This window comes from Pocillopora verrucosa, chromosome 5 (assembly GCF_036669915.1).
Source record: "Pocillopora verrucosa isolate sample1 chromosome 5, ASM3666991v2, whole genome shotgun sequence".
In the NCBI taxonomy this organism is placed as follows: domain Eukaryota; kingdom Metazoa; phylum Cnidaria; class Anthozoa; order Scleractinia; family Pocilloporidae; genus Pocillopora; species Pocillopora verrucosa.
In genome coordinates, this window is record NC_089316.1 from 25,301,148 (window position 1) to 25,322,589 (window position 21,442).

Consider the following 21,442-nt stretch of genomic DNA (forward strand, 5'->3'; position numbering starts at 1 on the left):
TACAGTTTTTCAATCAGGATAAAACTCGTTCGTCAGGTGAGCATGACAAAATACTGACATTCGTCACTCGAGTAGGGATGGCTTTATCTCTCACCGGAGTCATACTCACAATTATCAGCTATCTTCAGCTCACGTAAGTACGCTAAATTAACACTGATATCTTACTGAATTGTGGAAAATTAGCTATAAGGAAAATGAGTCATCAGATCAGTTCTGGATCGATGCCAGCACGGACCGCTTGTAGCTGAAAAAGAAATCAAACGTTCTGAGATGATCTTTCTAATTTAATTTAATTTATTTAGCTTCGCCTAATTATCTTAGGCGGGGAGACCACTACAGCTTTAGCCAATTACAGTGGACCCCGCGTTAACAATGACGAGGCCAGACCCACCAATTCCCAGTAAACAGGCCAGACCACATCACAGTAATCTCGTGAGTGGGTTCTTTAACGTCCCCTGCCTAACCAAATTGACTAATTAATAGAAGCAGGAGACGGGACCTACGGTTTATTCGTCTTTATCCGAGAAGACTAGAATGTCTATCCATTTCTTGACATCATAGAATGGTAGCACATTCTCCTCAGTTATTTTAAGACCTTGAGTGTTGGTCTGGCCAGGGACCATTTTCTTAAAAAATGATATCTCACCAAGGAGTGAAAATATCTTCAAATTAACGTTAGTGTATAATAGAAACTGTCCAGTCAGTATTCTTTTATCCATTCGTTATTCACTAATTAATTCATGTAAAAAATGTATTCTGTCAGCGGATTTATTCATTCATTTGGTGGATCATTTGCAATTGTCTTTTTGATGTTTTTTTTACAATTCATTGACCTTAGTTCTGTTTTTGTCTGACTTCTAAATCAATTTCATTTAGTTGCTGTTTATTGGCTTGTTGTAGAGATAGAAATTCACCTTTGTGTCACATACGGGTTAGTCTGACTTCCTGCATTGGAGCAGGCCATATCATCTTTTTCGCTGGGATCGACTCCACTGCAAACCAGGTGACTTTTTGTACTCCTACTTTCGTGTTGGTCATTTAATGTTACTGTTCTTGTGCTTGTTTGTTTGTTTGTTTTTTTAATTTGGTCCAGCTTCTTAACAATTAAAGACTGACTGATCTATCAAGTGATTCTTTTCTCTTGTTTTTTTGTTTGTTTGTTTGTTTGTTTTGCATGTTTTTTATATTGTAGTTTTGCCTTGTTCTTTCTGTTTACGTTGGTTTTTCTTTCTTTCTGTTTTTCTGGATTATTATTTCGGCAAATGCCACTTGTCGGGCACATTATTACATTTTTACCAATTACCTATTCCTTGCAGGCTACTTGTGTAGCTGTGGCAGCTCTTATGCAGTATTTCCTGATGGCCAGTTTTTGCTGGATGCTTGTCGAGGGGATTTATATCTACTTATTTGTTGTAAAGGTTTACAACATTACCGATAAAATGCATCGTTATCATGGCTTTTGCTGGGGTGAGGAGCATCGTCAAGAAATGGGAAAAATGGGACAGGACTTGAACAAATACTTGAGGAAATGTCTCGATTCTGATTTGGCAAAAATTAAACCGAACAAAAATATTTTTAAAAGGACTTTATTTGTTAATTTTTTAAATGAACACGCGCTTTTTTCGGAAACCGTTGGATCGTCTTCAGGTGTACCTGAGTTAATCCTAAAATATTTCTAGTGCTCATTAGAGCTAGTTATAGTTGCAGATATAGTTGGCTGAAATCACGCAGTATGGCTAATTAGCAGTGTTTTAATAATTTCATACCCACAATCAAAAGGTTTCAAGAGTTAAAAACATTAAAAAAATCACATGGGAAATTCATATAACAGCACAACAACTTACGGTCAGTGGTATATTAAAACCATTAACTTCTACAGTTATCAGCTCTGGCAAATGTAATAACACTATAACTCGATTGTTTTCGCTGTAATGTCTTACTTAAACTAGCAGCCTTTCATCATTACTTTCCTCAGGACTGCCTGCAATCATAGTTGCTGTATCTCTGGTAATCGCTGCAGGAAATGATGGAATCGAAACTTTTGTCAATGATGAAAAGTAAGTTTGAAAGTTTGTTTATTTTATTGACTGTATACAAAATGGTCGAAGCCCAGGGAATGCTAGGACTTAATAACAGAAACCTGCAGCCTCAATAACTGGCCTCCCCCCTCCCACACACCCACTAGGCACCGCCTCATTTCAAGTTGTGGATCTCTCCATGTATAAGAGTAGGAGAGGGAGAGTTTTTAAACCAGTATCCAAGATAGGGTCTTTTCGTAATTTGCAGAGTCATATAAAGGCAACATGCTGCATTAAAAATGGATTTTGATTTGACATTCTGTTAAGAAAAGCCTTTAAATGCTGCCGTTAATGTAGAAAAAATATATTAAAAGTCTGTTTGTGCCTTTTATTTTTCTAATTCTAAGCTGCTGGATGTCCTCCTCTAACGATGTCATCTGGATATTTGTTTCCTTTGTTGGATTCGTCTCAATCGTAAGTGGCAACAGTTTGAATTTCTTCAATGGATATGAGTTTAATCATCTAAAGATATTTGTTTCAAAGTTGATTATAACAGCATCTCGACAATCATTTTCTGTTCTTCTTCTTCTGAATAGGAATGAGTCTGTGACTCTTTGAAAGACCTCTTTAAAAAATTACAACATAAGCTAGTGCAGCAAAAGTATCCGATATTTCATTTTTTCTCTTTTCATATCCTCCATCTTCTTTTGTTTTCCCTTTTAATCCCTGAAGATTAACATGACGATCCTCGTGCGAGTTATAAAGGAAGTAACAACAATCCAACAGGTGAAGGATAGCCCGACTGAGCAGATCAGGTGGGCTAATAATAGTTACTTCTCCCGCCTCTTGAATGCTTCCAATCAACAAACAATCTCGCATCATAGCTTGTTACAAAGAAAAACTGGCCTGGAATTGATGGGCTTTGAATGACGCCCTAGCACATAAAATATAGCGCGTTTTCGCTGGACGACCTTCAAACTGCTTCTTTTGTCACTCTCGAGATTATATCGCGACTATTCATTGCCTTCAATTTAACCTAAGAGTTTTCAATTTTTCTTTATATCGATTTCAGATGAACGCTTTTGTTTTCCAAGTGACTATTCATTTGGTCTCTTACAGGCTTGGTGTCCGTGCATGCGTGGTGTTAGCTCCATTGCTGGGTGTCACGTGGCTGATTGGCTTCCTTGTGCCGTTACACATCGCCTTCTCCTACATTTTTGTAATCCTCAATTCCACTCAGGTAAAGTCATCTAAAACCTTAAGGGTTTGTTCAAGCATTTGGCTGCTCATGGGTAGATATAAGAACGTACGTATAACGTGATAAGCGTCAGGAATACTGAAAAGCGTCTCCATATCCAAGAATAATTCAGATTCACTTTCACATACCAGATCCGCGACCCTCCGTAAAGAAGCCGACTGGAGATCATTTAAACCTTCCTTTTTCCCTTGCATTTTCATCTTCAAAGCCTTAGCTCGGCTTAGTTATGATACTGGAGTCACCATGAATCGATTACATCTGACGAATAGAATTGTATTCGGGAAAATAAGCCTCAGATAAGTAAACGATCATAGCTGATAAGGAAAGGAGACCTTCAGCTGAGTTGTTCTAAGAGACACAACCCTGCATTCACGACAAAAAAAAAACAAACAAACAAACAAAAATTTAAAAAAAAGTGGAAAGCTTCTCTTATTTCTGCATCTATTTGCTCGTTTGTTTACCCATTAACCAATGAAGTTATATCTACATTTTTTAAAAGGGATTATTCATTTTCTTCTTTCACTGCTTGGGAAATAGTGAGGTAAATATGAATTTTGAGTCCCCGTATTTCATATCAAGAAAAGCTGGTTACATATAATGAGTGTCTGTTATTTGACTTCTAATTCCTATCTAGATAAGGGGGCGTTTTAAAAGAAGAGTCCAAAAAATCCACCCAAGTGCATTTAATCAAAGGCCAGGTGACGACAGAGGAAACTCTCAAGCCCGTCAAAGTCACAGTGATACTGGGATTCCTGTGCAGGATCAAGAGTAATCAATAGACTTTGAACTTTTGTCTTGCCAATGGAATGGGAAAATACTAAATGCATTTATAACCAGCTTCACTTATGTTGCTCAGGCTGTAGCTGATTCAAGTTAATTCAAGTTGTATTTATGCTTTTTTTAGTAATTTTTTCTTAGCCCCAGGCTTAGCTAGGTTGATGATATTTAGCCACACTTACCTGGCATCGTTGGCATCATATGGAATAATTATTTGCATTAAAATCAAATTGCCCGAGAATACCAGTTTATATACTGATTACGAGTTTGATATACTGATTAATCATTTAACCGGTAATCAGGTCTGAACCGTAGAAATCAATTTTGCTGCGATTAACATTTGTTAAGTATACAAATAAAGTTCGTAGTATATAACAGTTAACTGTATAATGAAGACTTTACTAAACTACAACATACCTAAGGACCGATTATCGTTTATCGTTAGGGAAAGGAGGGGCTTGGGTTACGGGAGGGGGGGGCGGGGTGTGTTGGATGCGTCACTTTAAGATTGTGTCCCTATAAGATTTATCTAAGGCTCGATAGCCTGCGTGTAGCCGTACCCTCCCCTGATGGTAAAACGGAATGGACGGAACTAAAATCTGACACTAATCGTGTTCCACGACGTCACTCTAATTTATGGAAAAAAAGTGTCTCTTCATAATGTTTTTTTTGTGAAGTGACACGTATTGGCGAGGTTATCGAGATCAACAATAACATTTAAGTGAATTCATTCTCCATTTGCGGGTAAATTTGCAATTCAGCGTCCGAGCTCAACTGTATACTTTGGAGTAAAAAGAGGACGATGTTCAATTGGCATCGCGCTAACCAAACTGGATTTCAACGTCCTGCTTGAATTCGTAAACAGTGCCACGGTCGTCGAAAAGAGTTGGATCATTTGTCACAGAATCTCAAGGATTTCATGGATTTCTATAAGAGATAGTTACGCTGCAAGCGTGAAGAAAAGAGCGACTATTTTCTCAGTCCAAAGAATCGCTGCAAGGGACAACTAGTTTTAATTTAGCTTCGCAGCACCGTTCGCAAAAACACCGAAAGTTGAAGGTGCACACTTGCCTTAAAAACCTTGTGGTAAATCGTAAAACATTTAGTTCATCTTCTTCTTCGTTAATATGAAAATAAATTACCAACTCGAACCAATCAGAATTGACGAAAGAATCAGCAAAAGGGATTTACCAATTAAAAGTCATGATATATTTTCTTACAAAAGAGGGACGTCACGGAACAGGATTAGTGCCAGGTTTGCGTAGACGTTGCCTCGCTTCCGTTTCACCTTAGCGGGGGGAGGGTACGGCTACACGCAGGCTAAAGGCTACACAACATTCTTTTGATTCCTTCCTTGCACCCCCCCCCCCCCCCTCCGCGACCACTAGTCCTCTCCATGTTCCCCCTGAAAACCAAGTATTCCCCCTAAAAAAAATATTTTCATCCGCACCCTTCCCCATTCGTTGGTAGATGGTGACTGGTCCTTTCATACGAGAACCCTAGCCTAAACCGGTAAAACTGTATGAAGTGCTTTCCCGCTAACTCATTACACTTTAGGATATTTATCTCCAAATTCAGAAAATTATACATAAAACTACGAAACAGTGAAGCAAAGCTCGACCGTGGAGACAGCACTTTTGAAAATTTCTCATTAACGGGGACGTTTCTTTAAATTCGTGGATATACGAGGTAAAGGAACGAGTAATTAAGGGACTCTATATTCAAATTTTGTGGCATTGGCAGCGGCTTGAGGAGTCCGGGGTGCGTAGGGATCTTATTAAATATGGTGGACTGATCATTAAACATCGCAGATCAATTTAGGAGGACTTCTGTGGACTGAAGCTCAAATCTGTCTCCAGGAATCAGAGGATCCTCAACCTCACATAGTGCCTCCTTCTATCTTGATTTTTTTTTCTTTCAAGTTAGTTAGCATGCGGTATAATAAGGATCAGTTGGCAATTACTCCCATCCGGGACTGTAAGACCTAAAACGTCAACAGAAAAGCTAGTTATTCCTGTTTTTTTCTTCGGAGCACCCGGATGCATTACATCATTACCTGGCTATACTCCATTCAAGACGGAAAAAAAATCATCGGCCAATTGTTTGTTCGCTAAAAAGATCAAATAAATATTACAAAATAAAATACACAGCTGGAAATATCTGGGGCTAAATTGGATCTACTCCATACTTCTTTAAAAGAGGATCGAGGAAAGACAAGCTATCTTCTGACGTTTGGGTCTCCGCAGTGAATCTCAAGCTGGGAATGATGAAAGCACTTTGGTTCGCGTTAACATTTAGTTCAGTTTTCTTCATGACGGTCGATCTAGGTGAGTGGGTTAACATCTTTAACTTGACATCTCTACTTTCTATGTACCACTCATCGAAAGAGACTGCTCCTTACTTTTAAAACCCTTCAAAACCACTGACATAATTTATGAATGGATCACATTTAAAGAGATATGAGTATTTCCTGTCGTTTTTTGGAGTACAAGTTAATATTTTCTTTATATTCCTTAAACGGAAAACATTTGTGATAGCTTATCTATCCGAAGTTGCGGTATATCACTGATATGGACATCTTTGGTAAAAAAAAAAAAAACAAAAAAACAAAACAATCAACTTTTTCGGTTAAAATAAAAACCAGCAGATTTCGTGGATTGTTGCTATCTTTGAGATAAAAATTGTCAAAGACCGATCTATTCCGGCAACAGATTCTTACGCGTAATGATATACCACATGGCTAATATTACATAGAATTCATGTCAAATTAGTTTGCGTTTTAAACTTCTCGCCTCATCCCTTATGTCATGTGTATTAGTGAATTCAAATTGGCTTTGCTTCACGACTGTTTGAATTGTCGGATGCGTTTCCTCGCTGCGAAGACTTATTTTGCGTGAGATGCAACTACGCCTGGTTAAAAAAATTAATTTGTTGTTCAGTTGTCATCGATAAAAAGAAAAACCATACCAAAATTTCGCGACATTTCCTTCGCATCACAAATAACGAATTTATGCTTAAATTTTAGCATTATGTTAATTTTTAAAAGATGTCAACATCACGAACTAATGTAGGAAACAAGGGTTGAGAAAAGAGTCTTTCAGCTTCTACGTTGGAAATGAAAAGAAGAGTTAAATGTTTGGAGAATAAAATGGGAATGGCAGACCCTTTAGAAATATTCTAAGTATAACGATTTATCCTAACTGAGACAGTTTCGATCTCGATCTTAGGAGAGAAATATTCATCTAGAACCGTTCTCTCTTTGTCGCTCCAAAATTTCACCTCGAATGGCTTATTTGTAATCTTCCGTCTTCTTTGAATTTTAAGATGTTAACGGCTTGATTTTGCAACTCGTTGAGCACCAGTACAAGCGCGGTATGCCACCATTTTCATACCCCGTCTAAATGACACTTGTTCAACTTGGAAACAGTGTTAGCTTACTAGAGAAAAAAATTCCGCCCACAGACGCGGCGACGGGAGCGGTTCTATGTAAATTGAAAATTCGTTTGAATAGGACCGAACCATTTTGTCAAATTACGCAGGAGCAGTTGCGTCAGATGTTTTAGATGCTCCGTTTCAATGCGTGACTACATTTATCATAGTTTAAATAACAAAGCCAAGTAGAACCAGGCTCTGTCGAGACGAAAGACTAAACTTGAGACACGACGTTTTACAAACTCGCTGTGGACGTTTAATCAAGATTCATCCACTTCTTCTACTTTAGATCGAAAAAGTCCATCAGGTAAAGTGTGTTATTAATAATTATTATTTTTGTTGTTGTTTATACTTGTCCAGAGAAAACAAATATTATGTAATATAAGTTTATTTCCATTCTTACTGAAACCAATAGTAGGTCTAACAGGATGCTGCTATTTCTGGTGTTCAAAACAATTCAGTAGACATCTGATTTTCTTGACATGCTTCATTGGCAGGGGAAAAATGCGAAGATATCTGCTCCAGTGATCCCTCGGTCAGGAGAAGAAATTGTGGGAAACTTAAGAAGGATGGACTACTACTAGAATTGGGAATCTTACGGCTCCCCCCAGACGCTTGCTCTCACTGGTGTTGTATAACAGTCAGATGTCCTAAATTTAACAAATCCAACCTAGAGGACTGTTCTCCCAATCTTCAAATTAGCAATCTTCCAAATTTTACAAACGAAACTGGTTATAAAAGAGCGTGGGGCATTTATATCAGACCCAAATCTGGTCCAGGAGTGCCCCCTAAACGTATTTTCTTCGAGGGTAGGTGAAAAAAATATTGAGTTATATTAACAGCGTCTGCATACTAGTACACAGACAAATTGGTTTATGCTTGGCGCGCGTCTATCGGATTATGAATGCACGCGGGAAGTTTGGAGAGCACGAGAGAAGCATAAAGTTACTCGAGACACAACCGAGAGCAACTATGGCTTCTTGAGACCAAATCTCTATACAAAGAATTATACATTTTGAGCTCAGAAGCGAAAGTCAAACGAATTTCTTGCGTGTACGAGACAGCGCAGTAGGCTTAGTATGCTTGAATCGTTGTTCATTTGAATTCACGGCCAGAAAATTGCGAGGTTTGTTTTTAAAATTTTTAACATTCTGAAATTTTACAATTTAAATTATGCTATTAAATAGTGCTTTTAGGAAATATCAACACTTTAAAATAATATTTACTGTCCGAAAAGCAAAGCGAAAAACTTACAAATTTCATCTTGAACTCCAACATGTATGGAACGGAAAACAAACTTAAAAGGTAATACACCTCTTGGCTAAACTCGACGGGAACTTACATTCGAAGTGAAACTGCACATGTCCTGTTATGGATACATGAGGATTGATAACATTTTGATTTACCACAGTAGCTGGTTAATTAGGAATATAGGCAGGACTTGCGCCCGCGACAAAGTATAATACGGTAACGATTACCTTGTATACCTAACCTATTACTTTGAGAGCAACACTTCGTCTCGCAATTATTTCCCACGAATGCCACATCTTTCGCTTAGAGAAATGAGGGAAAAAACGAAACCAAACAAAAAAGGGAAACGAAAATGAAGCAAATCAATAAAAAATAAATAAACAAACAAAACATCGCTTATTTACCTCCAATTCCACTTTTCTGTCAATCATTCTCGCAGGAAACGTAACATCACAGAAGCAAAAAGAACGAGGAAAGGTAATGGGGAGAGATTTATTGCTAGAGCAATACTGAAAGAGTCTAATTATTTCAAACTTAAAACTGGTTAACTCATATGTGGTGGGAAATTCATTGATTAACTAAATGACTGTCTGCCTGACCGACTGACCAACTAATCGACTGACAGATTTTAAAATCTGGAAGATTGACTGAAAGATTGGCAAACGCGACCAATTGATTCATTGTTTGACCCCTTATTTGTTTTTGTTTGGTTCATTTAGAGGCGTTTTATTTGGGATTTTTGCGGAAATCTTGACTCTGAGAGGAAGGAGGACATTCAGGTAATGCAGTTTAATAATGATATTGGTTTTTCCAGAATAGAATTGCGTAAAATTATGTTGTAGCCAGTAGCAAAAAAGATAGCGAGGCACAAAACCGCGATGCAATACGTTACAGAAGGGTTCCAAGCTACGTAAGTAAACCAACCCGTACAATCCACTGCTATAGGCTGCCTGAGAACTCGAATGAAATCCGAATCATCGGGCGTGCCAGCCATGTACATGTCCCGTATTTAAAGTTTGTATCTAAAGTATCTAAAGATTTCGCAACATTAAGAAATTCGCCTCTAACTGGATTTAACCCTTTAGCTCCCATGAGTGATCAAGACAGAATTTCTCCTTACAATACAATACAATATCAAGCAGACAAGCAAATAGAGTAAAGAACAATATTTATTAGGGAAATATTACTTGATCCAGTACCAAATTCTCTGAACTAGCATCACAAGAATTATGTAGCAGACAGTAAGGGGAATTACAAATGAGATCTTGGAAGTTCGAGTGTTCATGTAGTTTACCCCATCTCGAAGATTTTACTCTGTCAAAAACTAATGGCTCGTTACAATCTTTAAAACTTCAAGGGCAAAATTTATTGCAATGATGAAAATGAAAGATAACTTTTTAAACCTCTCTAGGTATGTATCTGCCAGCAACTCTCCTTCGATTCCTATAAACAGGCCGCGTTCTCTTTACTCAAAAATGTAACGTCGTCCAGTACAAAGTGTGACGCGATGTTCTCCACATTGGCTCTTGAGGACTTCCTGTCGAGACACAGTCAAGCATTTTTGAACACTACAGTTATCAACATTTCCTTCTCAAGTGAAGTCGCAGGTAAACCTTTTGAAGAAAATGATGATGAAAATAAAAAAGAAAACAATAACAAAAATAATAAGTAATAATAATAATAATAATAATAATAAAATCTTTATTACCGTGTCAATGTATTTAGCTCATGGAGCTAATTGGGGACACCTACTATTGCAAAATTAATAAAAAACTATGTACAATATCATAATAAGTAACAATATAGCCGGAAACTATGCATTAAAATTTAAAAATATTTAGAAATGTTAACAATGTTCAGATAACATAAAAATACTTGTACAATGCAGATAATTAAAAAAATCGTGTGTTGCAAAGATTGCAGCAGTTGCCACTGTCTTCCACTAGGCTGGCCAGGTCAATTCTACGGATTTTAGTTTCAAAGATGCTAAGGCTTGGTAGTTCACGCATACCATTTTCTAATTTGGACCAGATATATGGTCCTTGATACCTAAGTGTGTGTTTACCATAGCGTATAGTAAGTAAGTTCACGGCCCCACTCAATGTCCACGCAGGCTTGTCCCTTGTAGTCCTCTTAGCTATTTTTTTTTCTTTAGTTACTTAGCTCATCCTTTGTTCCAAATAGGTAGTGTTACTTAATTTATAAACTAAATTCTACAAAATGATGTCCTCCTTCTTACCTAGCCTGATATTGAGGAAAATTAATTATTGGAAAATTTTACTGGATAAGTCTTACTTTAAGCTGAGACAAGACCAATCGCACTCAAGCAGAAAGAAAGAAGATATATGGGGCTTAATATTCTTCTATCGGACTAAATCGACACCATAAAAACACGTATATCTAAATAGTCTTGAGACTACATGGATTTCTTTTTTTTCCTTGTAACCCGTAATCGTAGATGTTTTTGCCAGTCGCCTTCACCGGGACAGGGGCAAAAAATTTCGTTTTGCTGATCCCAAAAACGAAAACTTCGTGGAAATTTCATATCGAAACACCGACGAGAATGGTGAGTATGTTAAGGCGTAATCTCACTCAGTAATATCTGAACCCATGATTAGCATTATTTTGTTATCCAATGGCAGTAATATCATGGCGGAAGAGATAGCTCGAGAAATAGATGTGAAGAAAAGAGAAGGAAAAAAAACAAAAACAAAAAAAAAACACAGACTTATCTTTGAAATCGAGGCGCAAACAATTCTATGGTGCAGTTCTTCCAAACATAGAATAAGACACGAGAGGAAGTAAACAAAATATCTTCGACCATATTTGAAACATTTTAACACATCATTGGAGGGGGGAGGGGGGAAAGGATCAGTCGTTGCCTACAAAGAGTAAAGGAGGGGAGGGGGGCGAACTATAGACAATCGACTGCCAATCAACCCCAGTGAGGGGGGATCAGCTTATCGAGACACAATCAAAACCCTCTGACAGCTCCCATGCCAGCCAATAAATATTGAACGCTATCTTAGTTATCTTTTCATTCAATTTAATTCCATCAAGGCTCAATGGTTGTAGGAGTAATGTACAAAAATCTTACCGAGTTGTTTATATCAGACAAGAACACTAGAGGAACCAACGAAACAAGGTTTGTATTTCAGCAGCAAGAAAATCAAATACGTTTGTTAAATCAAAGTATAAAGACTGCTGTAAAAATAAATAAATAAAGAAAAAACTAAAATATACAAAATCCTTCACGTGTATGGCGAAGATAATGATTACATCCAAACCTACTTCATGGTTTTAAATTATTGTCTCTTTTCAAAAACCAAGGCTCAGAAGTAGAGGTTAGCAAGCATTGACAACTTTTGCAAGAGATTTTAATACACTTTACATATTTTTTTGTTTCGAATAAATGTATTCACATATTTGTTTGCTTCGAAGCTATTTAAAATTTCATTTAGTATTTTTTTGTTGTTTTTGTTTTCAGGGTGCTGAACTCCATAATCATGTCCGTTGAAATTTACCCCGAGCCTGCAGATGTACTGCTGGAGAACATCACCTTGGTTTTTAAACACATAAAGGTATGTACATCACCTCTACAATGAAAGGAATTCAGATTCCCCTTTTACACCTTGTCCAATCTGTAGCTTTCTCCATTATAGTTTGCTTGACACTCGAAACGTTAGCTCTGTAATCTCTCTACGGTGGGCAATTCATGGTATCAACTCAGCTAATAACGCTTAACCATCTCATGATTTTAAGCTTGTGTATAAAATCTTAGATTTTAAACTTTATATTTCCCATCAAGAGATTATAGACTGAGTTTAAACTTCCTCTTGATTCGTACTTTTTAAATTTATTTCAGGCCGGTGGAAAAAGCAGAGAGTGCGTATTCTGGGACATGTTTGGAGATGGGTGAGGCTCGCTATTTTCGGACGAAATCTACCTCTTGCACAATTATACGAGATGTCTTTCCATCTTTTGGGCACCTACATGTATTGTGTTTGCCATTTAGACAGCTTTGTTAGATTCTATACCCTGGAACTAAACCACATGAATTTTCTTTTATTTTTTTGTATAAAGTCCCGTGGGTTGGTCAGCGCAAGGATGTTTGACTAGAATTATGAGCGAATCTCAAACGGAATGCAAGTGCAATCATTTAACTCACTTTGCTGTTCTAATGGATATTACCGAAAGTAAAGATGAAAGTAATGCAAGGGATACAAAGGTATAAGTTTCATCTAGTGTTCTTCCATTGTGCATAATTGTACTTACGGAGAAAATGCATTTGTCGTGTGAGTGCTTCAAAAAGCTTTGCTAGACAATCCGTTCGCATCGCCACCATAAAGTGTTTCCAAAACATTAAGTTAAGAGAACTCTGGCCTGAAAGAAATAATACACCTAGCACTATGTTGGGTCAATTGTACTCAGATCCATATCCCAAAGGCGCGCATTTTTGGCCACAATCTGGCACAAGAAGGCAGAGAGTAACATAAAGTGTTTCCAAAACAGTCAGATAGGAGTACTGTGGCTTTAAAGAGGGAATACACATACATATCCCAAGGGCGCGCATTTTTGGCTACTATCGGCCAAAAACCCTAATTCCTATGGGCATGGAATATTCAATAAAACATTAGTTTGCCTTAAAGTGCCCCAGAGGTTCAGTAGTATGGTTTTACGCCAAAGAGGTCCATGTGAAATGAAGGTAATACATTTCAATTGACTTCAAAGGAAAATGACAAGATACTGACAGTTCTTACACACGTGGGGATGGCTTTATCGCTGGCTGGAGTTTCTATAACAATAATCAGCTATATACGGCTAACGTAAGTCCACTTCATTCAAATGGTATAACTTGGTGTTAAAAAAATTGCTTGAGGTATTGGTCAATGTAGCATGAAGGATTAGATATTTTTTATTGTGTTGTCTGATAGTTTAGGTGAGATTAGAGAACCTTCTGGTTAGCAAAGACTGACGTCTCGTCAACCTGAATAAACCTGGGAGGTAGGGTAACCTGACGGTGGTTTCAGACATTCTGTTGGTCGAATTTATTTAAACTGATACAAAGTAACCCACAAAGTTAAAAAGAAAGTCAGGTGTGAAATGTGCACGAGGTAGACAGAGAGTTAAGGGTCAAGGACATCACCACCACATGAAATATGAATTTATTGACTAATAACGCTTCGGGAGGTAAGCTTTCTCTTTCTTCATTTCCTCAGTTGAATCTTCTTCCTTTTGGTTTTCACATTTATTTACACGTCTATCTGTTTGGGCTTCTGTAGAGACAGGCAAGCACCCCTGTTCCATAGTCGGGTGGGACTGACATCTTGCATTGGAGCAGGACACATTGTCTTTTTTGTTGGGATTGATGCCATAGAAAACAAGGTGAGAGTTGGAGCAGAATGTGTTACATCTTTATCCTTCAGTGTTGTTTGTTTAGATAAATTTGTCTGGGCTGTTTCTTTTTCTGATGATTGCTCGCTTATCAGTACATCAGCCAACTGATGATGATTCCTTATAGGCTGCCTGTGTTACAATTGCGGCTCTCATGCAGTACTTCCTGATGGCAGCTTTCTGCTGGATGCTTGTTGAGGGAGCTTACATTTACTTATTTGTGATAAAGGTGTACAACGTCAACGATAAAATCTGCCGCTTTCATGGCCTTTGTTGGGGTAAGGAAAGCTACTTCTTAAGATGTGAACACTAAATCCCATTGAAAACTAGGCCACTAAGGTAAATCGAATAAAGCAAAGCAATTATCGACCGAAAAGGATTTGTGGCTGACGATGTGTCAATACCAACATTCGGATTGGCCATCAGCACTTACCAGAAAAAAGTCTTGAAGAATAGTTACTACTTTTGTTAGTACGACAAAGCAAAAACAATGCCGATAGGCCATTTGTAAAAGTAGATATTACAGCCCTCAAATCTATCTAGTATTTGTAATTGACAACAATGCCTATTTTTATTCATTGTACTTTTTTGCTATAGGACTTCCTGCGGTCATGGTTACTGCATCTCTAGGTGTTGTTGCAGGAAAAGATGGAATCGAAAATTACGTCAGTGATCAGTAGTAAGTTTGAATACTTACCTATTAAATCCTCTTTACGGACCTGGAAGTATCGCTGCGGATATGTGAATTGGCAGTTGCCTGAATGGGGAGAACCCAGGGGAAGGGGTGTGAGCTCCCCTCTAGCAATCTTCTTCACCTCGTATGTGTGGATCGAAACTAAGTCGTCTATCTTTTTTTCTTTCTTCCGAAATTAGTTGGCGTTTCTTTCTCTTCAACTTCCCTTGTTTTATTAATTACTATATTCATCCATCCCTTATTTCCTTTTTGTTCCAAACCCCAAGCTGCTGGATATCTTCAAGAAACAAAGTCATCTGGATATTTGTTTCCTTTGTTGGACTAATTGAACTTGTATGTGATGAAACTTCTTTCTAACAAAAATTTAGCACTTATCACTAATAACTTATCTCTTAGCACTTCATCTCCTCCAGCTCATAGATCATCCCTCGGTTTTAAGTAAGGTATCGTGACCTAATTAAATTTTTTTTTTAATTTAAATTTTTTTTTCAATATAAATAAATATATAAGGGAGAGACAGATAGGAGGAATCCATTTATCCATCCACTACACCACAAATCTTAATAGTCTTGAGAACGAATTTATATCCACAAAGCTATATAATGGCGGATGGCTTATACTCCAGTCACTTTCCATACTCTTGCGCCAAAACATTTCTTATTGAAAATCATATTTAGTGGAATCTGCATCACTCTTAGCTGCCGCCCCTTTTTTCCCGCTTCTGTCCTATTTTTTTCTCATATTTTATATCATTCCTGGTGGACAATATACAAAAATTAAATTACTTGTATTCCTATTATTGCTTGTAAAGATTAATATGGCAATCCTCGCGCGGGTTATCAAGGAAATTACCACAATCCAACATGTGAAAGACAACCAGAGTGAGCAGATCAGGTAGGATGATCATCTCTCTTTTCCTATGAAATCTTCCGATCCTTCCAACATAGCTGTTCTCAGCAGAATGCAAGATGAACCTCATAATGGTATAGCGCATTATTAAGTACTGTAGCTCCATTGTAGGACACCCGAGTGCGAAATCCAACGGTCTGGGTTTTTTTTCCCTGAGGAATCGAGTTTTCAGGTTGAATATAAATCTCTTATTCTTCTTCAGGGTTGGTGTTCGAGCATTCTTGGTGTTGGCTCCGTTGCTTGGAGTTACGTGGCTGATAGGTTTCTTATCGCCATTGCACATTGCCTTTTCTTACATGTTTGTAATACTAAACTCTACACAGGTAAAGTACAAAGCTAAGGGCTGATACGCCTGTAGTGCTACTTCTAGAGGAATGTTAAGGCGTATATCCAGGAAGATGATTATCAAACTTTCGAAATGAGTAAGGTGTAACTCAGATTAACGTTCTGATTCAGAAACTTTTAAAGATAATGTTAAGCACAAAGAGAACTTTAAGCGAGAAAAATAGTTAAATTAGGTTGTGATGGCCTTTCTCTAAAACTACAGACTTGCTAAAACCTCTGAAGTACCGAGATGCCATTAATTCTTATGCTTAGAGTGCCCTTAAATATATCAGGCTTAGCCGATAGCCGATAGAAAAGAATGATTGAAAATAAAAAGAAGTGTGGGACGGTTAATTTTACGAGAACACTCTTTATTCATGGTAAAAAACAGAAAAATAACCCTTTAACTCCCATGTGTGACCAAGACAGAATTTTTCCTTACAATATTAATACAGTATCAAGCAGTCAAGTCATGAGAATGAAGAAAAAAAAATTAATTAGGGGATTACTAGTTGATCCAATACCAAATTCTCCAAACTAAAATCACAAGCACTATATAGCAGACAGTAAGGAGAATTACCAATGAGATCTTGGGAGTTAAAGGGTTAATACTCCTTTGACGTTTTTCTAACCTACAGGTTTTTTTTTTTTTTTTTTTAATTAACTATTTATTTATTTATCTGTTTATCTATTTACTGGACCCCTTTTTTCTGCAGGGCTTCTCGATTTTCTTCTTTCACTGCTTGAGAAATAGTGAGGTATGGATAAATTTGAGTCTTCATAATCTGCACGTCTTCAACAGGAAAAAAATGTTTGCTAACGAAAGGAAAGTCTCTAATCAGTGCCTCACATTCCTCACTTAGATAAGAGAACGTTTCAAAAGAAGACTTCGACAAGCACGGCCCTCTCGGCTACACAAAATTAAACCCCAAATGTGAGAGGCAAAGTCTGTGAGGCCAGTCAGAGTCGAGATAGATGCTCAAACTTCAGAGTTACAATGAACCATGATATATGCACTTGGAGATTTATAAGTAGATACTGAACTTACGTTTACCTTTGATCAAAACTATGGAGAAATTCACCATCCCCACAGATTGTCAGCGGCTCAATTTAGTTATCGTCTTCCAGAGGATCCCACAGTTTTAAGAGGGTATTAGTCGTCACCATAAAAAAAAAAAAAAAAAAAATTGATTGACATCGAGGGAGGGTAATTTCACAGAGTCTTATGGAGGGGTGTGGCAACCAAAATCGTTCCAACCCCCCTCAATACGGCGCAGTATCATGCTCAAAATCGGACAGTGGTATAGGAAAGATTACGAGTCATGTCTGTAAAACTGGACAATGCACATCAGCTGAAATTATAGCATTATAAGTTCTTTTTGCTGAAGTGTATTTTTTCGCAAGTTTAGTCATAGTCGTGATAAATTGGTTCCACTACTTTCGGTTGTCCAATGTTCAGCAATCGTTTAAGCTGTTTACTAATTAAATGCACCCCTGCTTCGCAATTATTCGATTTTGTTTATAACTCGTGTGATTATAACTCAGACGGGATTACAATCATCCTCGTTATCATTAGAAATTTCGAAAGTGCTTAGGAGTCCAGTTCTACTCTCGAACGGAGACATACAAAAGTTTAGTCTTAGTGCGGTAAATCGTCAAATCGTCCTAAACAAGAATGCCGACTTATCTCATAAATCTCATTCGCAATTTCTCTCTACCGTCTGCTATACAACTCTCAAGTCGTTAGTTTGGAGACTTAGGTATTGAATCAACTAATTATCCTTTCATTGAAATTTTCTGCATTTTCCTTTCTTAATTTATCTAAATACTGTATTGGTATTGTTAGGAGAAGTTATTTCTTGGTCAGTGGTGCGAGTCAGAGGGTAACTGCTGTACCTGAGAAATTTTTTCAGCCAATTTAAGCTTCGTGCTCTACTTTTTCGACTTTTTTGGAGATTTTTTTAATTAAATGTCTTGGTTCATGATATGTGACGATTTCTATATATTTATATGATTAAGTATTCAAGATTTAGCTCTAAGATTGAGATGACAGAAACGCCTTCGAGTTTTTTAAAGTAGTAAATCTTAAGATCTGCAAACAGTCATTAGGCATATGAATTAACTTAGATACAACTGATTTTATTAAGTAGAACACTCAATTCAGTGTGTAGAATGTAACATACAGATGATAACAATTTCATTAGGCTATTACACTTTGGTTATATAACCATGCAGATACAACTGTTGCATGTTCATCCTTTTTTCATAAACACGTGATAATGCAAATAGAAATTAAAAAGGATAATAAAAATGTTATAACCATGCGATGCAACTGTTGCACGTTCATTATTTTTTTCATAAACACCATTATGATTCAAATAATCTAAAAAACAAATTATCTTAGCTGCTAGCAAAGCGAATGGGCTAGAGAAAACGAGAAGAGACTGGAAACACCTCTTGGGCACCCCAGGACCTCACCATCCTTATTTCCTCAGTCGCTTCCTTTTAAAACTTAAAATTGACCATCGCATTAAAAAAAGAGGAATACATTTCTAAACATCAGTACCATGTGGGAATTCTGAATATAAGAACATAGAAACAAAATGGGAGGAAAGGGAGGGAGGGGTGGTACTATCACAGGTCTTTAATATGAGCTAGGTTTTAACTTAAGAGCGTGTCCACGAGAGCACCGGACAATCGTGCTATACGTCATCTCACCGATTTCAATGAAAATAAGTCAGTTGAAAGGGTCTACCCCAAAACTCAAAAAGAAAAACTGGTTTCTGTTTTGGTTTTTTCAGGGGGAGAGATAGAAACCCCCCCCCCCCGATTTTTCTTGGTTTTCACCAAGAAAATCGTTTCAAAATAGGTAAAATGTATGAAGCTCTCACTGCGATGGTATTTAATCAATTACTCTGAGAGTTTGCACATATATTTTTACATCCTTAGTTAATGTCCGCCACAAGTATCAGTCAAATTGATTGTCAGCTTGTCAATCAACAGAGGCAAATATACGACTGTGTTTTTAGACTTTTCGATTCATCCAAATATTTGACAACTTTGAGGTCAAATATCTCCCGTTGCCAGAAAGCTACAACACTAATCTTAATTATAATTTATAACCCATTACTTCATCTCTGAAAACCATGAAAAAAATCATTGGGCACTACCTTATTTTCGTGGATACCTTTTAAAATCTGCGACTGTGACAAGTTTCTCTCAACTACACCTGTAACGCAATTCTTGCTCTAAATAAACCTACATTTTTTAGCTCTTTATACAAGATGATTGATCAAGAGAGGTGAAAAATGTGAAAACTTTCGAGATTTTTTGTATGAATGGAAAATTTCACGCTTAGAGAGATGCATGTAGGTGAAAAATCAATGGGAAAATGGTAGCGTTTCTTTCTTTAGTCTTTTATTACTTTGAAGATTTGCTAAAACCAGCAGATATAGCTTTTGTACGGCACAAAACACTCATTGTTTATCATTATTAGACCTTAAAGTTAACAAATTCTTTACAACTTACGATTCACTCCAATAACGATGAGCCGGCTGAACATATTTTCAAGCAAATTATTTTCAAGCAATTCAAGCCGATTATTAAATTATTAATCGTCTCTTTTCTCTCTCTCAAATCACTTTGGATGCTAGCGACAACTTGTTTATAAAATGAATTTGTCTTCGTAAATGTGATATTATAAAATTGGTTGAGACGCGGCCTAAAAACCGTTTCTAATTGGATTGAATCCTTCACCAACTCATAGAGTAAAAACTGTGAGGCATTTGTTTATAAAAGGCCACTTCCGAGTTCTCACGGTTCAGTGATCTGGTACCGAAATTACGGTGCAAGGACGAGACTAGGTGCGAAGTGGTTCTCGTCGGTACAACGAATAAAGAGTCGTGGTGGTGAAAATGAAAGAAAATTTTTGGTGTCATTATAGAACCGTAGCGAGAACTTACTGTACTTTGCGAAACGAAATTGTAGTTTGTGACACAACAAAGGCACGCGAGCTGTGGAATGTTGGGGAAGTGGTACTGGAAATTTGCCTTCACTTGTTTGTAATGTCTCCTCCAATAGTTTTCTGCGGTATTTGGTAGGCTTGAGTCGATTGTGCTCGTAAAACTGGCATATTATGCTCCTAGCACTGCTTAAAATTTATGAAATTTTTGCCCGAGTTATGCTCGTTTCTCTAAATTATGCTCCTGGCATCAGAATTATGCTACTTGATTTTAAGCAAATTAAAGGCAGAGCACCGGGGTAAACACAAAACAAACAGCAATTGACTACTTATCTGGTGACTGCAGCCCATTATTTTAATAAACCAATTATCAAACATTGTGTCGTTGCACGTTTCCCCTAAATTTGTTCCTCAGAATCGATAAACATGCTGCTCATCATTTTTCAATCAATGGAGCTTCCTAAGTCAAAGTAAGGACGCAGAGTAATACGCTTATCAGTATTTATTGTACTGAAGCATAACACAAGTCCGAATATAATCTCCTGGAGCATGGTCTTGCGAATCGTTGAGAGAGGAGTTAATTAATGAGACATTGCCTGAAGAACTAAAAGTGTTTGACGAGGTGGACGCCATCTTTTATCTTGGATCTCAGTCAACTCGCTAGCGAGTCGTACGAGTAGAGCCTGAAACCGAGAAACGTTACAACGACCGCAGTGAATTCACCTTAAGCGCAATTCATTATCAGCAACAACATTTTAGAAACATAATTCAGTCAAGAGAAGTATATTCAATACAAAATTACGGAAATTGTTCACATCCTGGAAGTAAAAATGCAGATTATGCCAGTAGTGCTTTTCTTTGAAAAAAGTTTAAAATTATGCTCGTTTTGCCAAATTATGCTAAAAATTATGCTGGCACAATCGACTCAAGCCTAGCCTTTGGCACAGGAGGCAAGTTTGACCTGCTTCATTGCGGCAGCTTCTTGCATGAATCAAATAGAGCTGCGTTACTTTTTTCCCCTTTGCCGCCATCACTTCACGTAATGCCTCTCTCGCAAAAAGTTTTTTTTTTTTTTGCTCTTCCACTATGAGATTTTCAAGAGTTTTCGCTCGTTTCTCTGCCACTGCATTTTATTCCTCATACCGATGAAAGCGACTTCGCACTTAGCCTCGTCCTCAGGCCGTAAATTCGGTACCAGAACGCTGAACCGCGAGAACTCTGATCGAATTCTCTCAAACAATGTTTTCTTTGTAAAACGGTGAGCGGAGTCTTCAGTCCCAATAAAAATAGCTTTTAGTAAGTCTTTGCAAGTCTGTTGAAGTTGGTCATCTGGCTACCACGATAGTTTAATCGTAAGTTTTTTTTTTTTTTTTCCACAAGTGAAAGCCCATTAATAAGTTAAAAGATAACACGTACATTATTAA

General features: G+C 37.4%; 2 protein-coding genes across 3 annotated transcripts; both read left to right on the top strand.

Annotated features, from left to right (window-relative positions):
* Positions 1 to 9: 9 nt before the first annotated feature.
* LOC136281218 (adhesion G-protein coupled receptor D1-like) lies at positions 10 to 4,313 on the top strand. 2 transcript variants are annotated; one of them, XM_066167514.1, is made up of 9 exons: positions 10 to 133; positions 901 to 1,003; positions 1,317 to 1,467; positions 1,976 to 2,057; positions 2,426 to 2,492; positions 2,751 to 2,833; positions 3,138 to 3,258; positions 3,776 to 3,817; positions 3,911 to 4,313. In XM_066167514.1, the coding sequence occupies exons 1-9, from the start codon at positions 78 to 80 to the stop codon at positions 4,046 to 4,048; spliced, it is 843 nt and encodes a 280-aa protein (XP_066023611.1). In that variant the 5' UTR covers positions 10 to 77; the 3' UTR covers positions 4,049 to 4,313. The 2 variants fall into 2 exon arrangements, with proteins under 2 accessions (XP_066023611.1, XP_066023610.1); XM_066167513.1 differs by having other exon boundaries at positions 22 to 133; positions 877 to 1,003.
* Positions 4,314 to 8,230: 3,917 nt separating this feature from the next.
* Positions 8,231 to 18,341, top strand: LOC136281001 (adhesion G protein-coupled receptor L4-like). Its single transcript, XM_066167126.1, has 18 exons — positions 8,231 to 8,294; positions 9,176 to 9,213; positions 9,456 to 9,515; positions 10,148 to 10,343; positions 11,195 to 11,302; positions 11,797 to 11,881; positions 12,224 to 12,317; positions 12,602 to 12,651; positions 12,820 to 12,964; positions 13,468 to 13,562; positions 14,019 to 14,121; positions 14,258 to 14,408; positions 14,728 to 14,809; positions 15,091 to 15,157; positions 15,636 to 15,718; positions 15,936 to 16,056; positions 16,774 to 16,815; positions 16,921 to 18,341. The coding sequence occupies exons 4-18, from the start codon at positions 10,244 to 10,246 to the stop codon at positions 16,993 to 16,995; spliced, it is 1,401 nt and encodes a 466-aa protein (XP_066023223.1). The 5' UTR covers positions 8,231 to 8,294; positions 9,176 to 9,213; positions 9,456 to 9,515; positions 10,148 to 10,243; the 3' UTR covers positions 16,996 to 18,341.
* Positions 18,342 to 21,442: the final 3,101 nt, after the last annotated feature.

What these genes read in the sequence shown, in the direction of transcription:
- LOC136281218 (XM_066167513.1), top strand. Translation starts at nt 78, where the DNA reads ATGGCTTTATCTCTCACCGGAGTCATACTCACAATTATCAGCTATCTT. An exon ending in TTATCATGGCTTTTGCTGGG is followed by an intron (nt 1,468 to 1,975) that starts GTGAGGAGCATC and finishes TACTTTCCTCAG; the next exon opens with GACTGCCTGCAATCATAGTT. An exon ending in ACTTTTGTCAATGATGAAAA is followed by an intron (nt 2,058 to 2,425) that starts GTAAGTTTGAAA and finishes TCTAATTCTAAG; the next exon opens with CTGCTGGATGTCCTCCTCTA.
- LOC136281001 (XM_066167126.1), top strand. Translation starts at nt 10,244, where the DNA reads ATGTTCTCCACATTGGCTCTTGAGGACTTCCTGTCGAGACACAGTCAA. An exon ending in AATTACGTCAGTGATCAGTA is followed by an intron (nt 14,810 to 15,090) that starts GTAAGTTTGAAT and finishes CCAAACCCCAAG; the next exon opens with CTGCTGGATATCTTCAAGAA. An exon ending in AACCAGAGTGAGCAGATCAG is followed by an intron (nt 15,719 to 15,935) that starts GTAGGATGATCA and finishes ATTCTTCTTCAG; the next exon opens with GGTTGGTGTTCGAGCATTCT.